Below are 22,384 nucleotides of genomic sequence, written 5' to 3' on the forward strand. Positions count from 1 at the left end.
ACTAGAGCTGACCAGTAACCCCAGGCTGACTGGGTTAAGGTTCCACTCCGGGGAGAGGTTGAGACTGCAACAAAGTTAGGTAGTAATTGTTGGTTTTTGTGCTGTGGGTTTAGCACAAGTGACTCCATTTTGGGCCCATGGTCTCTTTTTTAACACGGCCGAAGGATACGTAAGCATATGTAGCTGTGGTAAACACAGAAAACTAGGCAAGTAGAGGCAGCAGGGATCCAGGAAAAATAAAAATATTTGAGAACGTAAACAGTGCTATTGCCCTACTTGGATTGGTGGTGAACGATATTGACGGGATTACAATAGTATAAAGCAGGGCATGTAGATTTAAGGGAAATACGGAGAGTGAAACGATGCTCGGAGAGTATATAAGAGGCAAATCTTCATTTACACAACCGGCCGTCAACGGACGATGTCTAAACGGATGAATCGAGAGGCAGCAGAATAAGCCAATGACTTGGAAATGAGGAGGTGACCATCGGCAGACGTGCCTGCAGCTGCGGGGGTGGGGACAGCTACTGTGTTTTGTTTTCCAATTTTAGCATCATTTGACCTTTCTGACTATCTGTAAAGCATGTCTTTGATTTGAAAAAAAGTTATGAAAACACAAAATAAAGAAAGATGTACTGAGGAGCACATCCTGTCTTTCCTTCTTGTTTCCTGGCTCTTCAGCATCCTGAGAACCCACCCTCTTTACTCTCCGCCATCGGCACACACACTCACACAGGCACACACGCTCACACAGATGCACACTCACACAGGCACACACACTCACACAGATGCACACTCACACAGGTACACACACTCACACAGGCACACACTCAGACACACTCACACAGGCACACACTCACCCAGACACACACTCACACAGGCACACACTCACCCAGACACACACAGGCACACACCCAGACACACACACTCACACAGGCACACACTCACACAGATGCACACTCACACAGACACACAGGCACACTCACACAGGCACACACTCACACAGACACACACAGGCACACACACACAGATGCACACTCACACAGGCACACACACTCGCACAGACGCACACACTCACACAGACACACAGGCATACACTCACACAGACACACACACTCACACAGGCACACACTCACCCAGACACACACATTCACACAGGCATACACACAGGCATACGAACTCACACAGACACACACACTCACACAGGCACACACTCACACAGGCACACACTCACACAGACACACAGGCACACTCACACTCACACAGGCACATACACACTCATAACAGACACTCAGAAACAGCTCATGGGGACAGACACACAGGAAGACATACATAATACTCCAAATCGCTCAGTCTGAAGTGCAAACACTCCTGCTAACACGCACACACGATTGTAGGTTCATCCGCACACACACAGAGGCCCCACCAACAGCGTCCCAGGAGGCCAGCTGGAGAGCAGAGACACCAAGGGGCTGGCCTCGACCCCCCGGCCTCCCTGCACCACCCCAGGCAGAGGAGGGTCTGTCTCCCCTGGGCCTTTGCCCTCGCTGCTCCCCTGGCTCAGAGCCCCTGCCACCAGGCCGAGCGGCCCGAGCCTCTGCAGCCATGGACCCTTGGGAGACACACAGAGACGCAGATGACACAAAAATGAGGTGGCGGGGGGCCAGAGCTGGCAGCTGGGTGTGGCTAAGAATGCTGCCCTCGTTCAGTTTTTAGTGGAGGCCCCCAGCAGTGGGACAGTGCAGTGTTAGGGACCCTGTGGACACACTGTGCGTCCCTGAGCAAATCACTTCCTCTCTCCGTGTCCACAAGGAGAGAGGCAGCCAATAAAACTCCCGAGATGCTGAGATGTCATGATCCCGACTGGGCCCTGCTTCCATGCCCCTCGAGATCCCCACCTTCACATCGACCTCCAGGGCCGACACCAGAGGACATGTGTGCGTGGGGCACCTGGCAGCCCCCCAGCGGCATCCCCCTGCCCCCCAGCGCCATCCCCCTGCCCCCCTCCAGCACTCACCACTACCCTGGTCCTGTTCTCCGGCAGCGTGTCAATGGCCAGGGTGCCCCCACCCAGGTCCTGGCTCAGCTGGGTCCTGTCTGGCTCCGACACTGGCCCGGGGCTCTCTCGGGCTCTCCGATGCCGGCCAGGTCCGCTCCATCCAGAGCCTCGGCCTGCATCCTGACCTGGGACAAGGGGACAGAAAGCTGAGTCCTGGGGTTCCAGAGTGAAGGTCTGAGGGGGGAACCAGCCCTCCCACTCGCAGAGGCCCCGCCCCGTGCCAGCACTGCCTTCCAGGGCAGGAGGCATCCCGCGTGCCCTGAGAGACTGGCACCCGGCTCCACATCATGGGCTTTGCAGACGTGACACGTCCAGCCCTCGCGCCAGCCCTCCGCAGCAGGCAGGACGCTCTGCATTTCCCAGACGGGAGTCCGTGGCCCACAGAGGTTAAAGAGGGTCGCACAGCAGGTTAGGGATGGAGACGAGTTTCAAACCCAGGGAGATCAGCCTCCCAAACAGTGGTTACTCTTAGCCTCCGTCACATACTGGCATCATCCAAGGAGCTTTAAAAGTCCCGGGTGTCTGGGTCCCACCCTGGAGACGCGGACGTAGCGCAGTGCACAGTGGAGCCTGAGCATCGGGGTTCTTACATGATCCCCAGGGGGAGCTACTAAGAAGCCCCAGATCTAACGCTGCACTGCAGATGAGGGTGAGAGGCACCGCTCTGGAACCTTCCAAACCAGTTCCTCATTTCTGTGCCGGAAATGATGCGTCATCTCACCTTCCAGGGGACTTCCAGGGACTAGAAGCCCAAGAGTGGAATTGTTTTAGTTCGGGGCTCCTCCGCCGTGGCACTACGGACATTCTGGACTACACAGTCCCTTGTTGGGGCGGGGCAGGGGCCGTTCCTGGGCGCTGTGACCCGTCCGCCAGCGCCCCTGGCCTCTCGCCCTAGCTGCCGCTGCTTCCCAGGCCGTGACAGCCAAAGGTGTCTCCATAGCGGGGGCCGCTGTTCAATCCTCCTGCTGCCTGCCAGCACCTTGGGCAACTCGTTTTCCCCGTAAAATAAGGAGCATAGACACCGCGGGGGAGGGCAAATAGCTTTCATCTCAAAACGCATCTCTAGGTAGTGACAGCCAGGAGCAGTCTATCCGAAGAATCCTGAGGCTCCACTGGTGTGGAGCAGGAAAGATTATTATGGTTCATTAGCAGTGTCTGCGACGACACAGCGCTGGAAAGTGGCCGGCGGCGCCCAGGCCCCTTAGCAGCTCCTCCCAGACTCTCGTGCTCTCTTGTTCCCACATTAAATTTTTCTCCATGACACAGAAACCGTGCTGGTCCATTTCAGGGAGACGTGTGTCCTCAAAGATGTGTTTTGTATTGTCATTCCCATTGCCACACCTACCAGGGTTGTGCATGTGGGACACAGGCCACCGGACAGGGGGGTCCCATAGTCCCCCAGATCTTTGTCAATTTCAGGTCTGCCCTGGGTCAGAGGCCCCTGCCTGTGCCCACCCTCTCCCCAGAGCTCCCGGATGCAGCCGCCTTTCCTGGAGCACGCACTGGTGTTGTAACCACCTGCTTGTCTCCCCGGCGCCCCCGGGACTCTCCCACCTGCTGCAAATAGGCACCCTCGGTGCCCAGCAAACAGTAGGTGCTCAACCACCGCATAACCGAGCACACGATCCCGGAGGTAACTTGGGAGCCAGCAAGCACAGAGGCTGAGACAAGGCCTGGCCAGGACCAGGCCTGGGGCTGGGGCCAGGCCTCTTTGCTGTGAGGCTCTGGTTTGTCATTAGACATTGTATCCAATTAAGTCATTCTTGGCAGCTGGCACCTGCTGGCCCCTTGCCGGCCCCTTCTCACTTCTCTGCTCCTAATCGCAACCAGATGCTCTGCAGAAGATACGGAGAGGGGTGGTCTCCAGACCCCGTCTCCAATGCCCACTGGCTGAGAGGGACCTGGGCCCGGTCCCGGGAAGACAGCCTGCCCTTGGTCCATACCTCAAGCCAGCGCTGCTCTGCCCTTCTCGGGGGAGGCCCACAGCTGCCTGTAGAAATAGGACTGTGTGTGCTGGGCTGGTCTGCCCTACTCCCCAGGTCCTCCTGCAAGCTGCCCTTGGGCCTGGGCAGGAGCCAGGACAGGAAAGGAGCATATGCAGAGCAAGTGGAGGGGTTCGAGTGGCCGGGACAGGGGCACTGGGGACGTGCAGACATCCCAGTCCTGCAACTGGGACCAGAGGGTCACTGGAGGGTGGGCGCCCCGGGGCCTGGGGAGAGGGCAGGGAGGGGGTGCCCTGCCACAGGTGGGGATGGTGGGGACACCCTTGTACCCACAAGCTATTCGACCTTGGACCCATCGGTTCATTTCTTTAAGCCTCAGCTTCCTCATCCCTAAAATGGAACAACAATCATTCATGCCTATGGCACAGGCTGCTGTCAGCCTCCAATGAGAAACAGACACCAGAAGGCTTTATAAATAGAGGGCTCAGGGCCAGGGCCAGGGCCAGGGCCAGAGGCAGAGTCCTTGGAGAGGGGTAGGGAACGGAGGGTGAGGAGTCTGCCCTTCCCTGGCCTGGTCCCGAATCTTGCCCTCCCAAACCACACCACTCCGTCTCCCCGCCACCCTCCCTCTCCCAGCTGGCCAGGACAGGACCTCACCCCTCCGCCCGCGCAGGGAGCCAACACAGCTGGCTGCTCACGTGTGTGTGTGCAAGGGCCCACGTGCCTGTGCATACTCGCACACGCACACACACACACACACACAGACTTGCCTGAAGTCCCTGGCCTTCTCCCTGCATGCTCACACACATGTTACACACCTATCCAAACCTCGGCTGCTCCCTGCTCTACCTCCCGCCTTGCACTGTAGAGCCCCCGCCTGTGAGTGAAAGCAAGAAGCTTCCAGAACAGACTGTTCATTTATTCATCCACTCATTTGCCCACGGCCCCCATGACGTCACAATAGTAACAGCAGTAACAACGGTGACTAGTGGTGAGCGAGATGCTGACTCCGTGCCGGCTCTACTTCAAGTGCTTTAAACAAATTAACTCACATTTTAATTGCCACAATAACCCCACAAGGCCGGTGCTAGCTTAGTTAGATCTGTTTTACAAATTTGGAAACTGAGGCACAAAGCTGTTAAGGAGTGTCGTGTGGTCACACAACTAGTCTGTGGCAGAGTGTGCACTCAGGCAGGCTGGCTCCAGGGTCTGCTGCAAGATGTGACCAGCGAGCCCGAGGTGCGGGGCAGCCCCAGGGCAGGACTGGCATGTGGGCGGGGCTCCTGGGTGCCCTGCTCTGAGAGCCACTGGACCTGAACCTGGGAGCTGCCCTGGGAGACTGTGTCCCCTATCTTGCAGGGGGCAGTCCAGGGGTAGTGCCCATTAGGGCACACCCCCGTCACATGCCACCACCCTGCTGCAGGGCAAGAAGCAATGGGTTGATTTCTGAGGCCAGGTCATGCCGCCCTAGTGCCTGGTCCGAGCCACCCTCTCCCCACGCATCACCCGAGCTTGCCACTCCAGCCCCACGACCACCACTCGGTCCAGTAGCTACTTCAGCCTCCACCTTGGATGCCCTTCGGCGAGTCTGTCACGTGCCCACCAGAGCATCGAGAGGATAAACTTGACTCCAACTCGCCCCTGTGTCCCACTCGCCACAGCCCTCCAGCTGAAGACCCGGCAGCTCCCCCCAGCACTTGAGGACCCCAGTGACCAAATTCCTGCTCTCCCCTCCAGCTTCCTGCCTCCCCAAAGCCCCTCCAGGACCCTGCCCTGCTCTATCTGGCCACAGGCTTCACACCTGTAGCTTCTCGGCCAGGGTCGCTCCGCTCCGTAAACAAACCCTTCTCCCCACGAGCTCTTGCTCATCCTCCAAGTCTCCCAAGATGTCACTTCTTCCCAGCGCATCCTCTGGCATATCTCCCCTGGTCCCAAATGCTACATGTGCACCCCAGCCCCAATCCCAACACATCGCTGCTGCCTGTGCATCCGTGGGCTCCTGGAACCCGACACGAAGCAAATGCTCAGTAGGCTCACATGGATGACTTAAGGGAAAGAGGGAGGGAGGGAGGAGGGAGGGGAGGGGGGAGGAGGGGGGGAGGAGGGGAGGAAGGACCTTTAAGTGCCCTGAGTACCTGAGATCTCAGGGCTGAGAAGACCTCCCCTGGGGCACAGCCCCACTGGACGCCCTCACTGTAATGTCACAGCAATACAAGAACACAGGAGTGGCATCAGACAAGCTCGAGAATGAAGCCTGAATCTACTACTCACTAACTGCAATGCTGGACAAATTGCAAAATCTCTTTGAGCTTCAGTTTCCTCCTCTGTAAAATGGGCATGATAAAGCCTACACTTGGTAGGTCATTTTGAGTCTTGAACAAAATAATGTGCCCAATGCACCGAGCAGGGCCCAGCCGTCCCTGGGTTTCACGAGAGGACCCAGTTTCCGAGGGGCTTGGGAAAGGCTCCAAACGCTGAGCTGAAATCCTGCCTCCCAGCTACAGAGCCCCCAGTGGCATGCACCCTCTCCCCTCCTGCTGGCGGCAGGTCCCACCGATGACCCCATCTCCGGAGAGGGAAGGAGGCCCAAGGAATTGGCAGGAAGGGCCCACAGAGCAGCTCCAAAGAAAAGAGAAGAGGAGAGAAGAGTTTGGCTCCCTGTGAGCTCCTCTCGATGGAAGAGTCTGGTGTGTGGGACCGCCTCTGATTCACTCGCTCAGTCAATACACATTTACTGAGACTCTGCCGGGTGCTGGGTGCCGTGCTGGGTGCTGGGGTGGCAGCAGAGATCAGGCAGACACAGCCCCTGTGCCTGCGCAGATTCCAGGAGGATGGGACAGATACAAAATCGATAACACGGCAAAGAAGATGATGGGAGATGGTGGCACCTGCTGTGAAGAAAAGCAGACAGGTGGGAGGGTCAGCGGTGGCTGCTGCTCTGCACAGAGCCCTCAAGGAGGGGCTCTCTGCGGAGGGGCCTTGGGCCGACGGAGACCTGGATGAGAGCAGTTACCTGAAGGCCGGAAGGGAGGCGGCCTGAGGTGCTGAGGGACAGAATGGGGACAGAATGGGGACAGTGAGGCGGGTGTGAGGGTGGGGACAGGCTGTCTGACCGCCGCGTTAAGAAGTTCAGATTTCAGCCCTGGTTTGTCTGGAAGCCCCTGGTGGCAAGGAGGAGGCTGGACGCAGAATCGTGGCTGACGGGGCCCTAGACGATCTAGTCCATGTTCCACTCCACGGAAGGGGAACCACGGCTCAGAGAAGGGAGGGAGTCGCTAGGGCCACCGGGGGCTGGTGCTGGGCCCGGCCTCCTGGCTCCCGGGCCGTGCTGCCACTGCCAGCGGCCTCTTCCTCCTTGGTCTGCTTCGGACACCTCTGGTCCTACCTGGACCAGGCCCTCGGCGTCCCCTGCTCCCACCAGGCACCCCGAGGCCATCTTCCTGCCATCCATCTGTCTGTCTGCCGGCCTCTCCTGGCCTCCCCCTCCACAGAACTCTATCTTTCGGCCACTCTTCTTTCTCCTGCCCCCACTCCAGGGCCAAGCCCACCCGTCCATCTGCAGGGAGAGCGGACCAGCAGATGCAGATTCTAGTAGAGCGAAGCCTGGCTCTGTATCCCCGATTCAAGTCTCAGGCTGCAACCTTTGACCAACTTCATCGTCCCCAGCAACCGTTTCCAACTTCCCGGTGCACAACCATCCGTGCTCCCTAACACGCGGCCGTGAACGGTTTGTTCGTGACAGCCAGGTCCCATGACGACGGAGCTAAATATCAAGCCGGTGATAACATTGATTACAAACAGTCGTCTATCACCAGACCACGGGGAGGAATGGTCCCCGGCCCTACTGCGCTCTTTGTCCCTTTGTCCTGTCAGTCATTGATACCCGCGTTACACCACTTAAAAAGCACTACAAGGGGGGTCTGCCAGAGAATAATTTGGGCAAAGCTGCTGGGCCGTTTCCCCCCAGGCCTGATCTTCCCATAAGTAAATCACCATATAATACATTCTCTTATATTCTATGCCGTTGCCGGCTTCATCTTTCAGTCTGAAGACGCCTCCTTGTTAAGATGGCCAGAACACCTTGGACCGGAGATCACAGCCCCCTCCTGAGCCACCCCCACCCGGGCCAGAGGGCTCAGGAGCCTTCGCGCTGACCGGCAGCACCCCTTCCGGCCCGGCTCCCAGCTGCCTGTCGCTGGTCGCTAGTCGCAGGGGCTCCACCCCCCACCAGAGTTAGGCCGTCCCTCCTGAGTGGCCCTCCCACAGACGGTCCCACCCCCACACCTGTCCTACCCCAAAGACGCCCCCTAACTGCCACCCCTCAGTCTTCCTGAAGCTTCCTGAGGTCTAACCGATCCCTCCTGCTGCAGACAAAGTCCATTTCTTCTGGCTGGGTCTCTGTCGAAGCTGAGAAGACATAGCGTCCTCTCCTTAGAGATGTGGTTCATGCCTCTGCCTGCCCTGCTCTTGCTGGCCATGCCAGCTGTCTGCTCCCTCACCCCGGCTCTGAGGAGGTGGCCTCCGGCCGGGCCTGGGTCTGGCCACCCTCCCCCTTGTTGCCTCCCAGGTGCCCTTCCCCAGCCCTCTCCACGGCTCTTCCAGTTCCGCAGAGGTCCTGAGCGCTCCCTCATCAACCCAGTCACACGCATCCTGAGTTCGGAAGGTTCCACCAGGTTCGTCGGGGCTGCAAAGGACCTCAACATTTGACTTGCCCGACCTCTTCTTTCTTAAATTATTTGTTTTTTTAAATGATCACCCATACATCTCATAACAAATCAGAAAAAGAAAGACAATCATTAAAAGAGAGAGAGAGAGAGAGAGATCTCCCATAACTCCACCACCAAGAGCCAAAGGCTTTGCCCACAGTCTCACTGTATAGTGAGGCAGTAGGGCCCAGAGAAGGAAAATCACTTGCTCGGGGTCACACAGCACGTACGATGCTGGGACTGGAAGCTGAGTCTCTGGCCGTTCCCTGTGTGGTCTCCCTGAAAACCGGCGGGGTGGCTCCGCACCGGCAGCCTCTTGCCACATCAGCTTGCATGGCTCCCTGCCCACATCTGCACCACCAGCACCCTTCCCTACCCTCCTCCTCCTCCACAGGGACCCAGGCCCGTGTCAGCTACACGCAGGGACCAGTAAAGCCAAGAATGCTGTCGCTGACACTGCACCTGATGCCAGCATACCCCTGCGAACCAGCAGCCCAACTGCACACACACACACACACACACACTCACACATGCACACATGCACACACCACTCTGTTCCATCCGAGGGACGCTGATGCCCCTGAGGCAGACAGCTCTATCTTCCCAATTCTGTCAAGAGACTTGACTGCAAACCACCCACCTCCCCAACCCTGGAGGAGGACTGGTCACATGAGGATAATGTAAAATGACCGGTTGAAAAAATGTTTCTTTTATAACATGAGAGATTCAAGGTAGATCTCAGAAAGGACTTCCAGGTGGGAGAGATGGTTGTGGAAAACTGGTGTAAGGGGAGGAGGAGTGTGCAGGCAGGTGCCCCACCCCCACCCCCAATCTACAGCCGGAGCAACGCAAGGCGAAAAGGCCACAGGGCAGAGCGGAGCAGGAGTGCGAGGAGGACCCTGGAGGATGCGGGATGGAGGATAGGGAGCAGCAGGTTGCTTCTTCCTGGGCCCAGAGCGGCTCTCCGGGTGCCAGACAGGAAGGGGACGGCTTCGGTCCAGGCCACCAATGCCCTTCCTCTGGGAGGTATGCTGGTCTCCACCATCCCCCTGTCTGCTCCCACCCAGCCCCCAGATCGACTCAGACCCCACCTAGGTCAGCTTGAGGGTGGGGGCAGGGAAGGGAAAGAGGCGGCAAAGCTTGGCGGACTCCCCATCTCGTCAGAATTCAGCCTTGCCCCGTGTGGCCAGGGGTCCCTATAACCCTCCCACTGTTTCCTTTGGGACCGCAGCCCACTGCCTCACGGGGCCCCCTCCACAGGGGTACCTTCAGTGTCCTTCCAGGAGGACAATTTCTGATGCCTGCACCCTCTCTTGCACACCCTATGTTCAGGAAAGTGGGGTCCCCGTCCACCTGCCACAGACAGGGCTCCTGGCCTCCCGCGGACAATACCCCCACCCCACCCCCACCCACCGCGACATCACCAGCCTGTCCGTACTTGCCCCTGCCCACGCCTGCCTACCTGCCCCCTCCCCGCCCCCGGCCCACCCGGCGAACTCCGGCCAGTCCTACCTGCTCCGGGCTGGGGGCTCAGCGCCCGGGCAGCCTCCCAGAGCACCAGCACCAGGAGCCAGAGCTCTCCCCGCATGGTGGGTCCAGGACCCGCCCCCGGCCCGCTGCAGCCGAGGAGGGGGTCCGGGCTCGGCGGCGCGGCCCCCGAGGCCGGCGGGCGCAGGGGTGGGTGGCCAGGCGGCGGCGGAGCGCGGGGCCCGACGAGGCGGCGGGAGCGGCGAGCGCGCGAGCTCGAGGGGAGCGAGCAGAGCGGCGGCCGGGAGCGGGGAGCGGGGACCGGGAGGGGGCGGGGCGGGACGGGGGCGCGGCGCCTCCGAGCTCACCCCAGTCTTCCCCCGGCCCTGCACGCCCTCCCCCGGCGCTCTCCCAGGGCGCCCGCAGCGGCTCCCGCAGCCGCTCCCGCCCCTGGGGGAGGAGGGGTCCGGGGAGGGGCGGGGGAGGCAGACGGACGGACGGGGCGGGAGACTCCGGGCAAAGAGAATCCCCAAGAGCATCAGCGGCCCCCCACCCCCACCCTAACGCCGCACCTTAGTTCCTGCCTCCCTCCCCCTCCTCCCTGCCCCGGGGAAAGCAGCAAAGAGAAGATGCGAGGGACCAAACTGCGGGAAGGGACAGGCGCCCTTTCCTCGGGTCCTGGCTCCTGTCATCCCACCACACCCCCCAGCTCCACCAGGTTTCCCAACTTTCTGGGCTCTTCCTCGGAGTTCTGTGGATGCCCACTCCACCCCGGAATTTCCCCTTGCAGCAAAGACCCCCCCCCCCAAGCTCCTCTCCCCAGCAGATGCCTGAATTCCGCCCCTTCCCGGGGCTGTCTCCACTTTACCACACACCCCCCGCCCCCCGTTTCCAGCACCCTATTGCCCCCTCACCCGGCAAACTTGGCAGTGGACAGGGCCTGGCTCAGCCTGCTTTGAAATAGACTGGACCTCTCCCCACCCCCCGAAGGTAACCCGCCCTTCTCCGGGGACCCCAGGCCTGCTCGTGGCCTGACCCACTCAGTCCTCACGGCCAGCCCCCGAGCAAGGAGATGGTTCACCCCCCCTTCCCCCACCGTACAAGAGGCTCTTGGGGATACATTTTTTTCCCTTTTAGGACAGAATAAAAATACCAGCAATTTAGGAGATTTAATAGACGGCAGGGAATCAGGTCAGGACTCAGAGGTGCCTCTTCCCGCCCCTGACCTACTTCGTGCGATAGCAAAGACCTGGAGCGCCGGAAGGTGGGAGATGAGGCGAGGGGGTTCCGTGGCTTCTGAGGGCCTGGGGCCTAGGAAATGACAATCGCGGAGGGGGGTATGGACGCTGAGCGCCGTGGGGGGAAATGTCCCAGGAGGAGGGGGGACAGGCGTGGAGACGGAAGATGGAACAGGGTGAGCCTGAATGAAAAAAGAACTAAAGACTCTAATTTCTCAGAATCAATCCCAGGTCCCCCCTTCCTCAAGACCCAGGGTCCCAGAAACGAGCTTCTCTCGCTCTAAACCCTCTATTCCTTTACAATGGGACAAGGCAGACGTGTCTGCAAATCCTTTTCTAATTTAAGTCCGGATTCTGCAGACTCAAACAGGTTCAAATGAGTCCGGCAGAAGGCCTACTTGAGTGTGGTTGGTAGGGTAATAATAATATGGGTGTAATAATTTATAGTTTTAATTTGAACATTTCACCTAAAATGGCATATGGTGTGCTTGAATGTGATATTGTTATGTTACAGAATTACATACTTATTACTTTATAATAAAAGATGTTGTAATTAAACGGGGGCGTTGTGTCGGACCCTGTGGACTGCCTCTTCCAGCTGCGGCTTCTTGCTGCCCTCTAATGGCCATGTGGCCACCCTCAACTCGCGTGTTTTACGGTTTCCCTCACTTTCCCGGACCTGCCCAGACGCTGTCCACCTGGCTCTGGCCCTAGCTCAGCAGGTCCGTCTCTCCTCGCCCCTACCTTCTGGGAGGTCAAGGTGAGAGGTCCCACGACGATATTGCAACTCCAGCCCAGGCCTCTTTGTACATTCGCCAGTTCGGGGTGCCTCGAAGCCTATTTTATAAGGCTTTCTACAAGGGCTCAGGTTGAATCAGCAACTTGGAAATAATTAGAAGTCCATGACATTTAAATTTTTTAATGTAAGCCTCTAGAACTTGATCGTCAGTCAGAACCACCTGGAGGGCTTCAGTCAGAACCACCTGGAGGGCTTACTGAAAAACAGATTTCTCGGCACCACTCCCAAGTTTCTAATTCGGTAGTTCTGCGCCGGGGCCGAGAGCCTGCACTACTAACACACCCCCAGGTGGTGGTGCTGGTGTCCCGGACCGTATTTGAAAGCCACCGCTAGAGAATTCTCGGTTTTTGCCTTCTCTCACCGCTTCTCTTCTGCCAAAATAAGAGGTAACAAGGTAGACGTCAATGTAGAATTGTGGGAAAACATGCATTACGGAAAATGGTTGTTTATTCGACAGTGGGTCTTCAAAAGGAAAGCCGAAGGGGGCACCCGGATTTGAACCGGGGACCTCTTGATCTGCAGTCAAATGCTCTACCACTGAGCTATACCCCCGTGCCGAGTGCATCTGCGCCGAAAGCCTCTTAGCATTGATTATGCTCAGGTGCCATGGGGCGCTCAGGAAGAGGCAGAGTCCAAGGTGTAAGAGGGTATCAATTTCGAGTGATTCTATATCTGAATGCAGGGTTTGTTTTGAAACATTGAGCTAAAGGCTCCTACTGACGGTGTAAAAAAAATGCAATTTGGAGGTGTGGGAGGGTAAGTCCCTCGAGATCTTTGAGATCCTCCATTTCCGGGCGTTCCTTTGGGCCGGGGTCCCCTTCTTCTGTCCTGCTACAGCCCTCTCACTGCCGTTCAGCGCCCCTCTCTCCTTCCTACACTGTCATGAGGGCTTCTCCGGCCTTCCTTCCCCAGACGCAGTGTCCTTAGAAACCCAGCCTCCTTCCCTGAGAACTACCATCGGGTCACCGGCCAGGCAGACCCGGAGTGCACCCGCCTCCTCCCTTCCCAGGGTAGCGGGCCCTGTGTACAGTCCACCTGGGTCAACCCGAAAGTCCTCGCCCTCCGTCGCAATGCATTCCACTTTTAGACACACACACAACACATACAAGCACGTGGATTGACAAGACCCGGGGCCTCTGTCTCGAAAAAGGTGCAGCGGGGCACCCGGATTTGAACCGGGGACCTTTTGACGTGCAGTCAAGTGCTCTATCCACTGAGCTATACCTCCGAGGAGTCCAGGGTTTTGCCGGGGAACCTCTTCACGGGCAGTCCAACCCCTTAATGGGGGGTCGATGTGCTCTACTCTTTGAGTATTGAGCTGTGCCCTCGAGGCACCCGGAATCGAACCGGGGACCACTTGATCTGCAGTCAAACGCTCTTCCACTGAGCTATGCCCCCACCGGGGGGTCGTTTGCCCCCGAAACCCCTCTTACGCTGTGGAGAGCTCAAGAAGCGTAGAGCCCAAGGTTTAAAAGGATATCAACTTCTCGAGTGATTCTATATCTGAATGCAGGGTTTGTTTTGAAACATTGAGCTAAAGGCTTCTATTGATGGTGTAAAAAAAATGCGATTTGGAGGTGAGGGAGCGTAAGTCCCTCGAGATCTTTGAGATCCCTCATTTCAAGGTCCCGAGGCCGCATCTCCCGTCACCTGCAAGGAAACCTGAGAAGAGATGGACTGCAGGACCGAAAACGAGCTTAAAAAGCCTGGGTGTGCAGAGGGGGCACCCGGATTTGAACCGGGGACCTCTTGATCTGCAGTCAAATGCTCTACCACTGAGCTATACCCCCACCCTCCTACAGACTCCTCATTTGGATAACTTTCTGTGGAATAAGGAAATGGTATCAATTTATGTTTTAATTTTAGGGTTGTACTAAAATAATCTCATGGGAAAGAAAAACAGAATCTGGGCCCTGGCTGGCGTAGCCCAGTGGATTGAGCGCGGGCTGCGAACCGAAGTGTCGCAGGTTCGATTCCCAGCCAGGGTACATTCCTGGGTTGCAGGCCATAACCCCCAGCACCCACACATTGATGTCTCTCTCTCTCTCTCTCTCTCTCTCTCTCCCTCCCTTCTCTCTCTAAAAATAAATTAAAAAAAAAAAAACCTTAAAAAATAGTTAAAAAAAAAAAAAGAAAGAAAAACAGAATCTGAGTACCGACAGCTAAAACTCCTGAATTCTTCCTTCAGAATCACGCTCCGGGAAAACCATAAGTTAAAGAATTCTGGGCCCTTCTTATCTGTATCTGGACTTTCGCCAAGATATCCACTCCCGAGCTTGGGAAAGAGATAGACCCCCTGGCCCCAAGACTACCCGGGGTCTGCTGGGGTAATGGCACCGCTGCCCGTGTACAGGGCAACCTGGGTTTCCAGCCGGACCTAGACAGGACTCCTGGGCTTTTTCAACCCCTCAGGTCCCCTACTCCAGCAGGCGAAAATAAGAGGCGAGTACCTTTCAATGGCATTTATTGCACATTTATAAAAACCTTAATATCATGTGAAAAAAATATTACGAAAAGACAGACAAGCTGGACGGAGCAGGAGCAGGATTTACATCGGAAGGACCCTGGGAGTGAAAGGCGCGGATGGAGTGGCTTAAAGCTCAAAAGCTGAGGTCAGAGGCGGCATCTCAGGGAATGGGGAGGCCCGGGAGGAGTGGGACTCCCCGCAGCGCCAAGGACTGTTCCTGTCTGGGATGTCCTGTCCCACTCCCTGTCCCCTCCCAGGTTTGGGGTCTGCCCTCCTTCCCCCGAGCCCACCCCTTCACCTTTCTAGAATATCCTTTGCCCAAAGATAGCTGAGGGGCCAGAAAGTTGGGGTGGTGGTCAGGGGGTTGAGGATGGGGTTCTAGGAAACAGAGTCTCTCATTCTGCCCGCCCCATCCCCACCCAGTTTTTCCTAGAGAGAGGCTGAGAACTGAGGGGAGGAGGCTCCAATTCCCAATCCTCCTAACAGCTTCCCTGGTGTCTCCAAGAAGGACGCCACTTCTGTGGAGCCAGGGGCAGCTGTCGCTGCGGTCCCGGCCGCCGCAATCCAGGGTGCACAGTCCACCTCCTCTGTGGGGAGGTGGGTGGGCAGCAGCAATCTCACTGTCCACAGCTGGCCCTGCTCCCACCAGAGCGCTGTAGAAAAGTAGTAAATAGTCACTCGGCTCTTTCACCCATGGAGTCCACGCAAAACCCCAAAGTTTCTGGTTGGCTTCAGGCTAGGACATCAGTTGGCAGTGGCCTGGGACTGTATCCACTGGAGCCCAGCAAGCAGCCTGCAGGAAGGCAAGAACCCGGCAAGGGTTAGCATGTCTCAGGAGGACAGTGACCTTCCAGTCCCCAGCCCCTGCCCAAAGCCAACTGAGGGGGCAACTGAAGTCACAGCCAATCCTTCAGGCAACAAATGCCAACAGATGGAGTACTATGACCGCGCCTAGGCACTGCCCTCTGGGGCTTACGTCCAGCAGAAGAGAGGGGCATTCAACAAATGACTAAGTGAATAATTCCATAACTACATACCTTCATAAAGGGTAGGAAGGAAATTTACAGAGGCCTCTGGTTATCTGGGGGTCAGCGGGCGCTTCTCTAAGGAAGCGGCCTGCAGACCTACCTTAGCAATGTCTCAGGACAAATCTCTAACGCCCCCTTCCCACCCACTGCATGGCAGGAAGCAGTGCCAGGGAGACTTCAAAGGCCTGGGAAGAGGCCTCATAAGCAAGTTTTCCCGTCAGACTGTTAGCAACGCCAGGGCAAGGGGCAGGGGGCAGGGGCACCTTGGTCATGTCTTTATTATCTGGTACAGCGCATGGCACATGGGGGCACTTAGGAAACGCTGCTTGAATTGCACTGACTGTGGGTTGGAGAGAAGGGGGTCCTTTTGACCCCCGGGGGGGGGGGCGGGCAGCAAGACACCAGAAATGTGTGCTTTCTAGGGCTGACCTGCCTAAAGCCTCCCCTTCTTCAACAAGCCTTCTAGGTCCCCAGCCTGCTGCCATTCCCCTTGAGAAGAAAGAAGAAAGGGAATTCTCCAGACTTGATACAAGGCTCTTTCTATATGACCGTGACCCTAGCTCCTTCATACCCTTCAGGAGTTTGCTCCATAGCTACCTTCTCAGCAGGCCCTCCCTGGATGGCTTACCTGCAATTGCAACATTCTGCCTGCACTTCCAGTCTCCTCTCCTACCTGAATCTTCCCCTGAGCACTTAGCACTTTTTAACTTACTACATATGTGTGTGTGTGTGTGTGTGTGTGTGTACATATAGTGTGTATATATATAATAATTGTTTACTGTCCTTCCCCCACACACATACACTGCAAAGTAAGCTCCATGAGGGCAGGTATTTTTGTCTGTTTGGTTCACTGCTGTTCTCCAGTGCCTAGGACAGTGCCCAGCGCAAGTGGGTGCTCGATACAGTTTCCCTGCAGACACGCTAGGAGGTAGTAGGTATGATCGCCTCCTCTTTACAGAGCGGTCAACTCAGGGTCAGAAGGACTCAGTGATTTCTGCCTGGAGGATTTGTCCCTGGTCTTCCCACGGCTGTCTCCTCTTCCTTCAGGTCTCAACTCACAGGGCATCTAGTGGAGGGCGTCCCTGACCCCAGGGCTAACCCAGACTGTTACAGCGATCCAATTTCACTTTCTCTGTAGCACTCGATTGGTGCGTGAAACATTTGTGTTTCGGCGGGTTGTCACCTCTCTCCCCACTAGAACAAGCCCTTGGGAGCAGGGACCCTCCCACTCACTGCACCTCAACCCAGGGAGGTGGTCAGCTGCCTTGCCCAACTGTGAACCGGATTCTGACAGGACAGGCAGGAGAATGTCCTGGCGGTCAGTTGTTCACTGGTTTGGCCAGGCCCTGGAGGTCCAGGCGGGGCAGTCACTAACCCTTCCCCAGTGAGGGCACAGCAGCCCTGTATGTGCCACGGGTGGTCTTTGATGGCACTAAGGGTGAGGAATTGGGAGATCTCCACAGTGGTCATGGACTCCTTCATATCCTGCTTGTTGGCAAAGATCAGGATGGAAGCATCTTGCAGAGCCTGTGGACAGAGGAGCTCAGCTCCAGTCAGTCTGCCAGGGCCCGGCATCTCCTCCCAGCGCCCCGTGAGCATGCCCCGGTGCCCCTGCTATCCCGGCCAAAGAGGCCTGTGCCCAAGTGGGGTGGACATGGAGGCCCGGTCCCAACATAGCAACCCCAGCAAACGACAATGACAGCTCGTAAAATGCGTCCAAACCAGCTAATCCTTACGACAGTCCCCTGACGTAGGAATTTGATGACTCTCCCCAGCTTATATAGGTGGGGAGACTGTAGGATTAGAGAGGCAGGGTGACTTGTCCGGGGCCCCATAGTGAGCGGGAAGTGGTGTTAGGACCCTGAACCAGCCACTTCGGCTTTTGTGGTCCACTATGCTGAGGGCATGATGGTCCTGCATCTGAGATAAACCAGCCCTGCCCAAGCTGCTGAGCTAGAGGCTCTCAGAGACTGCGCCATCCGGAATGAAGCTCAGAGAGGCTAAGTGAGCAAGCTGAGGTCACACAGCTCACACACTGGGCCCTCCCCCAGCTGCAGGGAGCTTACCTCATGGGCCAGCATCTTGTACAGCTCCTCCCGAGTGGTCAGCAGCCGATCGCGGTCTGTGCTGTCAATCACAAGGATGATGAACTGGCCAGCAGAGGGGAACCAGGAGTGGTGAGCATTCTTTTCTCCGAAAGTGCCTCCTCCCACTGGCCTCCTACTGCCATGACCCAAGTCCCACAGGCCACACACTGTCCAGGCTCCAGCTCTCGCTGCCCTAGTCCCACTTTTTGTTGTTTGTTTGTTTCTGTCCTAGTCCCATTGTAACTCCCCTTCCCAGCCAGACACAGGGAGCACACAGCACAACCTCAGTTCATGCTAGAGGCTACACTAAGCCCTGGCCATTCATGACTCTGGTTAGCCCTTTGGAACTGAAACTGCAGTTGACCCCTGGACAACAGGAGGAATGGGGGCGCCATCTCCCACACAGCTGAAAATCCACATATAACTTTCGACTCCCCCAGTATCTGGGGGGTGGGGGGGCTGGTTCCAGGATCCCCATGGACACCCAAATCCTCGGATGCTCAAGCCGCTTGTATAAAATGGCACAGAACAATGCATACAGTTGGCCTTCCACATTTGCAGACTACCAACCACAGATCGAAAAGACTGCTTTTGATCCGTGGTTGGCTGAATCTGCGGGTACGAACCCCAAAAGTCCAGAAGGCTGACTGTACATAGATTGAAAACATCCACATACAAGTGGACCCCAGCAGTGCAAACCCATGTTGCCCAAAGGTCAACCGTATTATTATCCCCACTGACAAATGAGGAGACTGAGGTTCTGCAAGGTGACGTGCCTTGCCCTCAGCCACATGACTGGTGAGTGGCAGTGCCGGAATCTGAACTTGGCTGTCTCATTCCGGGAATGGAACCACTGAATTCTGCTGCTGCCAGAGTGAGCAAGTAGGCGCCCACAGACAAAGGGTCCACCCATCCAGTACCTCAAACAGAAAGCTGCCAGCAAGCAGACAAAGCTGCTAGCAAATATGCAAAAACATTTTAACGGGCACTGTGCTGTATAAGTATTTGACACACACGCACAAACTATTGTTTTACTGTTTAATTTTCACAGCAGCTCAGGGAGGTCGTTATTATGACCACCTCACCAGTGAGGCAACCAAGGCTCAGAGAGGTTAAGTGGCTGGCTGATGTCTCGCAGCCCCGCCAGCCCCAGGGCCCGCCTCACCTCAGTGTTGGAGTAGTAGGTGTTCCAGGTGGAGCGCAGGGCCTCCTGTCCCCCTATGTCCCACATGAGGAAGTGGGTCTTCCGCAGGACAATCTCCTCCACGTTGCTGCCGATGGTGGGACACGTATGGACCACCTCATTCATCAGGCTGCGGAGGTAGGAGGGGGCACCAAGAGCTCAGCCCCGCCCACTCCCAGCTCTGGGCTCCTCCCCCTCTGCTCCCAGGCCAGGCTCACTCTGACTCAGAACACATCAGCCCAGGGGGCAGGGCCCTCTGCCGAGCTGCCGAGCACGGGGGGGATGCAGGCAGGAGTGAGACCAAGCCCTGCCCCGGCTTGGACCCCAGAGAGAGGAGACTTAACAGAGCAGTCTCCCCAAACGTCAGTGTGCAGTTGAATCACCTGGGAGTCTCGTTAGAAACCAAATTCTGATCCAGTGGGACTGGGCTGGCGCCCAGCGTTCTGCGCTTCTAACACAAGCTTCCGGGGGATGCCAACGTTGCTGGCCCGTGGACCACACTTTCAACAGGGAGGGATTGGAAAAATGAGACAGACACAAGTGCAGGCCATCAGAAAGCTGCTCCTTTCATAGCAACGTAGAAAACACACACCCGTTTACATGGAACGGATTCCTCTGGAAGGTTGGGAAGTAAAACTGGGAGTTCGAGGTGAGAGAGAACCTTCCTTTTCACTGTATAGTGTTGTATTGTTCAGATAGGTTTCTTCTAATTTTAAAAAACGATCTTATTTATTTATTTTTAGACAGGGGAAGGGAGGGAGAAAGAGAGGGAGAGAAACATCAGTGTGTGGTTGCCTCTCCTGCACCCCCTGCTGGGGACCTGGCCGGCAACCCAGGCCTGAGGCCTGACTGGGAATCAAACCAGTAACCCTTTGGTTCGCAGGCCGGCACTCAGTCCACTGAGCCACACCAGCCAGGATCTTTTCTTCTAATTAAAAAAAAAAAATTACATATATCACTTTTTCCAGGGAAAATTTGTCCTAAGTAAATCCTCTGGAGGCTCCAGAACGGGAGAGGTGCCATCCAGGGAGTCAATTTAGGAAAACACTCCGATGAGTAATTACTCGGTACATGTGCCGGACTCGGCCAGACCCGAGCTACAGAGCTCGGCGGCCCCAAACCTGGCGGGCCCTCCCCTTTGGGCCTGCAGAGAGAGGAGACAGATGCAAAGGCAGAGGGCAGGGGTTAAAAAGGAGGGACCTGCCGCTAGGGGGCAGTGAAGAGCAGGGAGGCGGCGGGAAGAACCTGCCTGCCCACCCGCGTCAAGCCGGCAGCGGGTTTTGGTGGGGACCAGGAGTAGGTGGCGGGGGGCAGTGGGGTTGCCCCTGCGGATCAGCATTCGAATGCCAGGCCGGCCGAGGGGCCACTGATCGGAGGGCCATACCAGAAAGGTCCCACTAGCATTCCGCACAGCACTCCTGCCGGGAACCCAGGAAAGGGCTCCGGTGATTGGTCCGAATGTTTGTCAGTCTGGTGGGAAAGCGCAACCCCCCTCTCCCCCAGCCCGAGTCACTTACAACTGGTAGAGAATGGTGGACTTTCCTGCATTGTCCAGTCCCACGATGATAACCTTGTGCTCTGGAGGTGTCCGGGGGAAGGGCAAGGTCAGGGCCAAACGCGGTGACCTAGGGGCTGTGTGACCCACTAGGCCTCCCATATTGGAAACCAGTGTTCCCAGCATCCTGGTACCATTTCTTACCATTTCTGCTCCCCCGCCCCCCTCTTCCCACGGGGGGGGGGGGGGCAGAAAGAAGGAAAAGAGAAACAACGGGACAGGTTTCTTTCCCACCGGGTCCCGGACACCCGCGCCACTCCCAGACAGTGGCAACGAGAGCGGGGCCCCGTCTCCCTGGCCCCACGTTTCCAGAGGGGCGATTGTCCGAGCGGTCCGGGGAGCTCTGGGCTTGCCCAGAGGAAGGGGCCGGGGAAAGGGCCGAGAGCGAAGTCACACTCGGAGGAAATCGGCGGCGGCGTCTACCCGGAGGAGGGAGGCTCGCCCGCCCAGCCCTGCGCCCTGGCGGGCGCCGACGCCCGCGACCCGCGAGGAGCGGGCAGGGAAGGGACAAGGGAGACTGGGCAGCAGGCAAAGCGCGCCCACGCGGGACCCTCCTAGTCTCAGGTTCCCCGACGCATCCACCCGACAACTCCATTCCAGGGAGCCTCAGGTTGAAGCCGTATCAAAGCGGGCGCTTGGATGCCCTGTACACCCCTTACCCTGTTTCCCGAAGATGCTCATCATCTTGGTGACCAGTTGTCCCATGGCGCGTCCCGAGCCAGGCAGGAGCAGGACTCGGCGCCCTTGGCGGCCTTGGGGGCCCGGGTCGAGCCCGGGAGCTTGGAGCCCCGCCCCCGCGGGAGGGTCGGGCGGGGTCTGTGAGGTCACGGAAGCCTCACGAGTCTCCCCGGGGCCTGGGAATTCCCTGGGACGCTGGCCCCTCACGCGTGCTGTGGACCTCACGGTGACAACAGATTACGTGTCCAGAGCCAGAGCCCCAGCGGTGCAGGGGAAATGAGGTCCAGATCCCACGTCTTCCCCTCATCCTGAGAAAAGCCCAGAGTCCTCTGGGTAGGCTGCTCCCCACGCTGCAAATCCAGGAGGCTCGGGGCAGTGCCCCACGACTGATCCCAGCTCTCCCCGCTCCTAGTGCTACCTCTAGAGCAGGAGACTAACGCAGAACCCTTGGCCATCCTCCTCTGCACCTACCAGCTGCGTGGGGTAGACAGGGCGCACTGATCCTCTCTCTCTGCACTGGGGGAATATTCTTGATCCTCAACAGATCTCTTGTTGTTCACCTGTGCAGGTTTTGTGGGTCCACTCAAAATGAGTTCCCTTGGGGGAAGGGCAGGGTGTCCCGCCTTTTGCGGGTCCCTTGGTGATAGACAAGGTCTAGGATGACTTCCTGACAAGCCAACTGCTCCGGCACAGCTAGCTCCCTGACCCCAGAGGGCAGGCATCTGAAGACAGTAATGCAGCAAACTAGGGCTCTCTCACCTAGAGACCCTACAGAGGAATCCCAGGTACTAGGACCCAGCAGAGGAGAACTTGGACAAAGAGAGCCAGGCTGGAGCTGCTGGTCGTTTGTGAATTTCCTCCTTTGCTTAAACTGGGAAAAACCAGAAAACAAAAAGAGAAGCGGGGGAGGCAGACCAACCTCAGGCTACAGGGGTGGCTAGGAGACACCAGCCCTCACACGAGAGTTGGCTCTTTCCACCCCACTGCCTCTGCTGGTCTCCCTGCCTCTGTCTCCCCTTCCCAAGACATCTCCCTCGCAGCCCTATTAACCTTTAGAGTCGTGAGTTACTCCACAGCTAGTAAATTCAGTGGCTGCCTGTTGACCACTGGATCCAGATCAGTCTCCTCACCTGAAGCTCAAGAGCCCCCATGAACAGCCCCCATCTGCCTTTGC

At 57.2% G+C, this 22,384-nt stretch overlaps 2 protein-coding genes and 3 non-coding genes across 8 annotated transcripts in view; all 5 read right to left on the reverse strand.

Annotated features, from left to right (window-relative positions):
- PLXDC1 (plexin domain containing 1) overlaps positions 1 to 10,464 on the reverse strand; it is a 59,540-nt gene extending 49,076 nt beyond the window's left edge. The window contains exons 1-2 of one of the 2 annotated variants that reach the window (XM_036033861.1): positions 10,221 to 10,464; positions 2,018 to 2,184 (exon numbers count right to left, since the gene is read on the reverse strand). In XM_036033861.1, coding sequence (XP_035889754.1) covers positions 2,018 to 2,184; positions 10,221 to 10,296 — 243 coding nt within the window. In that variant the 5' untranslated portion in view covers positions 10,297 to 10,464. The remainder of the gene's footprint in view (positions 1 to 2,017; positions 2,185 to 10,220) is intronic. The other variant, XM_028520842.2, reaches the window with a different exon arrangement.
- Positions 10,465 to 12,692: 2,228 nt separating this feature from the next.
- TRNAC-GCA lies at positions 12,693 to 12,764 on the reverse strand. Its single transcript has one exon. It is a non-coding gene; the product is annotated as a tRNA-Cys (tRNA).
- Positions 12,765 to 13,538: 774 nt separating this feature from the next.
- On the reverse strand, positions 13,539 to 13,610 carry TRNAC-GCA. Its single transcript has one exon. It is a non-coding gene; the product is annotated as a tRNA-Cys (tRNA).
- Positions 13,611 to 13,930: 320 nt separating this feature from the next.
- On the reverse strand, positions 13,931 to 14,002 carry TRNAC-GCA. The gene has a single exon. It is a non-coding gene; the product is annotated as a tRNA-Cys (tRNA).
- Positions 14,003 to 14,659: 657 nt separating this feature from the next.
- ARL5C (ADP ribosylation factor like GTPase 5C) lies at positions 14,660 to 21,966 on the reverse strand. 3 transcript variants are annotated; one of them, XM_028520829.2, is made up of 6 exons: positions 21,192 to 21,966; positions 20,495 to 20,555; positions 18,960 to 19,107; positions 17,774 to 17,857; positions 17,083 to 17,234; positions 14,660 to 15,472 (listed from the first exon to the last, which is right to left on the reverse strand). In XM_028520829.2, exons 1-6 carry the CDS (start codon positions 21,235 to 21,237, stop codon positions 15,424 to 15,426), a joined length of 540 nt encoding a protein of 179 aa, XP_028376630.1. In that variant the 5' UTR covers positions 21,238 to 21,966; the 3' UTR covers positions 14,660 to 15,423. The 3 variants fall into 3 exon arrangements, with proteins under 3 accessions (XP_028376630.1, XP_035889757.1, XP_035889758.1); XM_036033864.1 differs by lacking the exon at positions 21,192 to 21,966 and having other exon boundaries at positions 20,495 to 20,705; XM_036033865.1 differs by lacking the exons at positions 17,083 to 17,234; positions 21,192 to 21,966 and having other exon boundaries at positions 20,495 to 21,174.
- Positions 21,967 to 22,384: the final 418 nt, after the last annotated feature.

Source organism: Phyllostomus discolor, chromosome 8 (genome assembly GCF_004126475.2).
Source record: "Phyllostomus discolor isolate MPI-MPIP mPhyDis1 chromosome 8, mPhyDis1.pri.v3, whole genome shotgun sequence".
Lineage (NCBI taxonomy): Eukaryota > Metazoa > Chordata > Mammalia > Chiroptera > Phyllostomidae > Phyllostomus > Phyllostomus discolor.

Coding starts and splice junctions, on each gene's coding strand:
- ARL5C (XM_036033864.1), bottom strand. CDS start 20,679: ATGGTAAGAAATGGTACCAGGATGCTGGGAACACTGGTTTCCAATATG. Junction 17,235..17,773: donor ACAAGATGCTGGCCCATGAG/GTAAGCTCCCTG, acceptor CTCTGTCCACAG/GCTCTGCAAGATGCTTCCAT. Junction 15,473..17,082: donor TGTGCCCTCACTGGGGAAGG/GTTAGTGACTGC, acceptor GCCTTCCTGCAG/GCTGCTTGCTGGGCTCCAGT.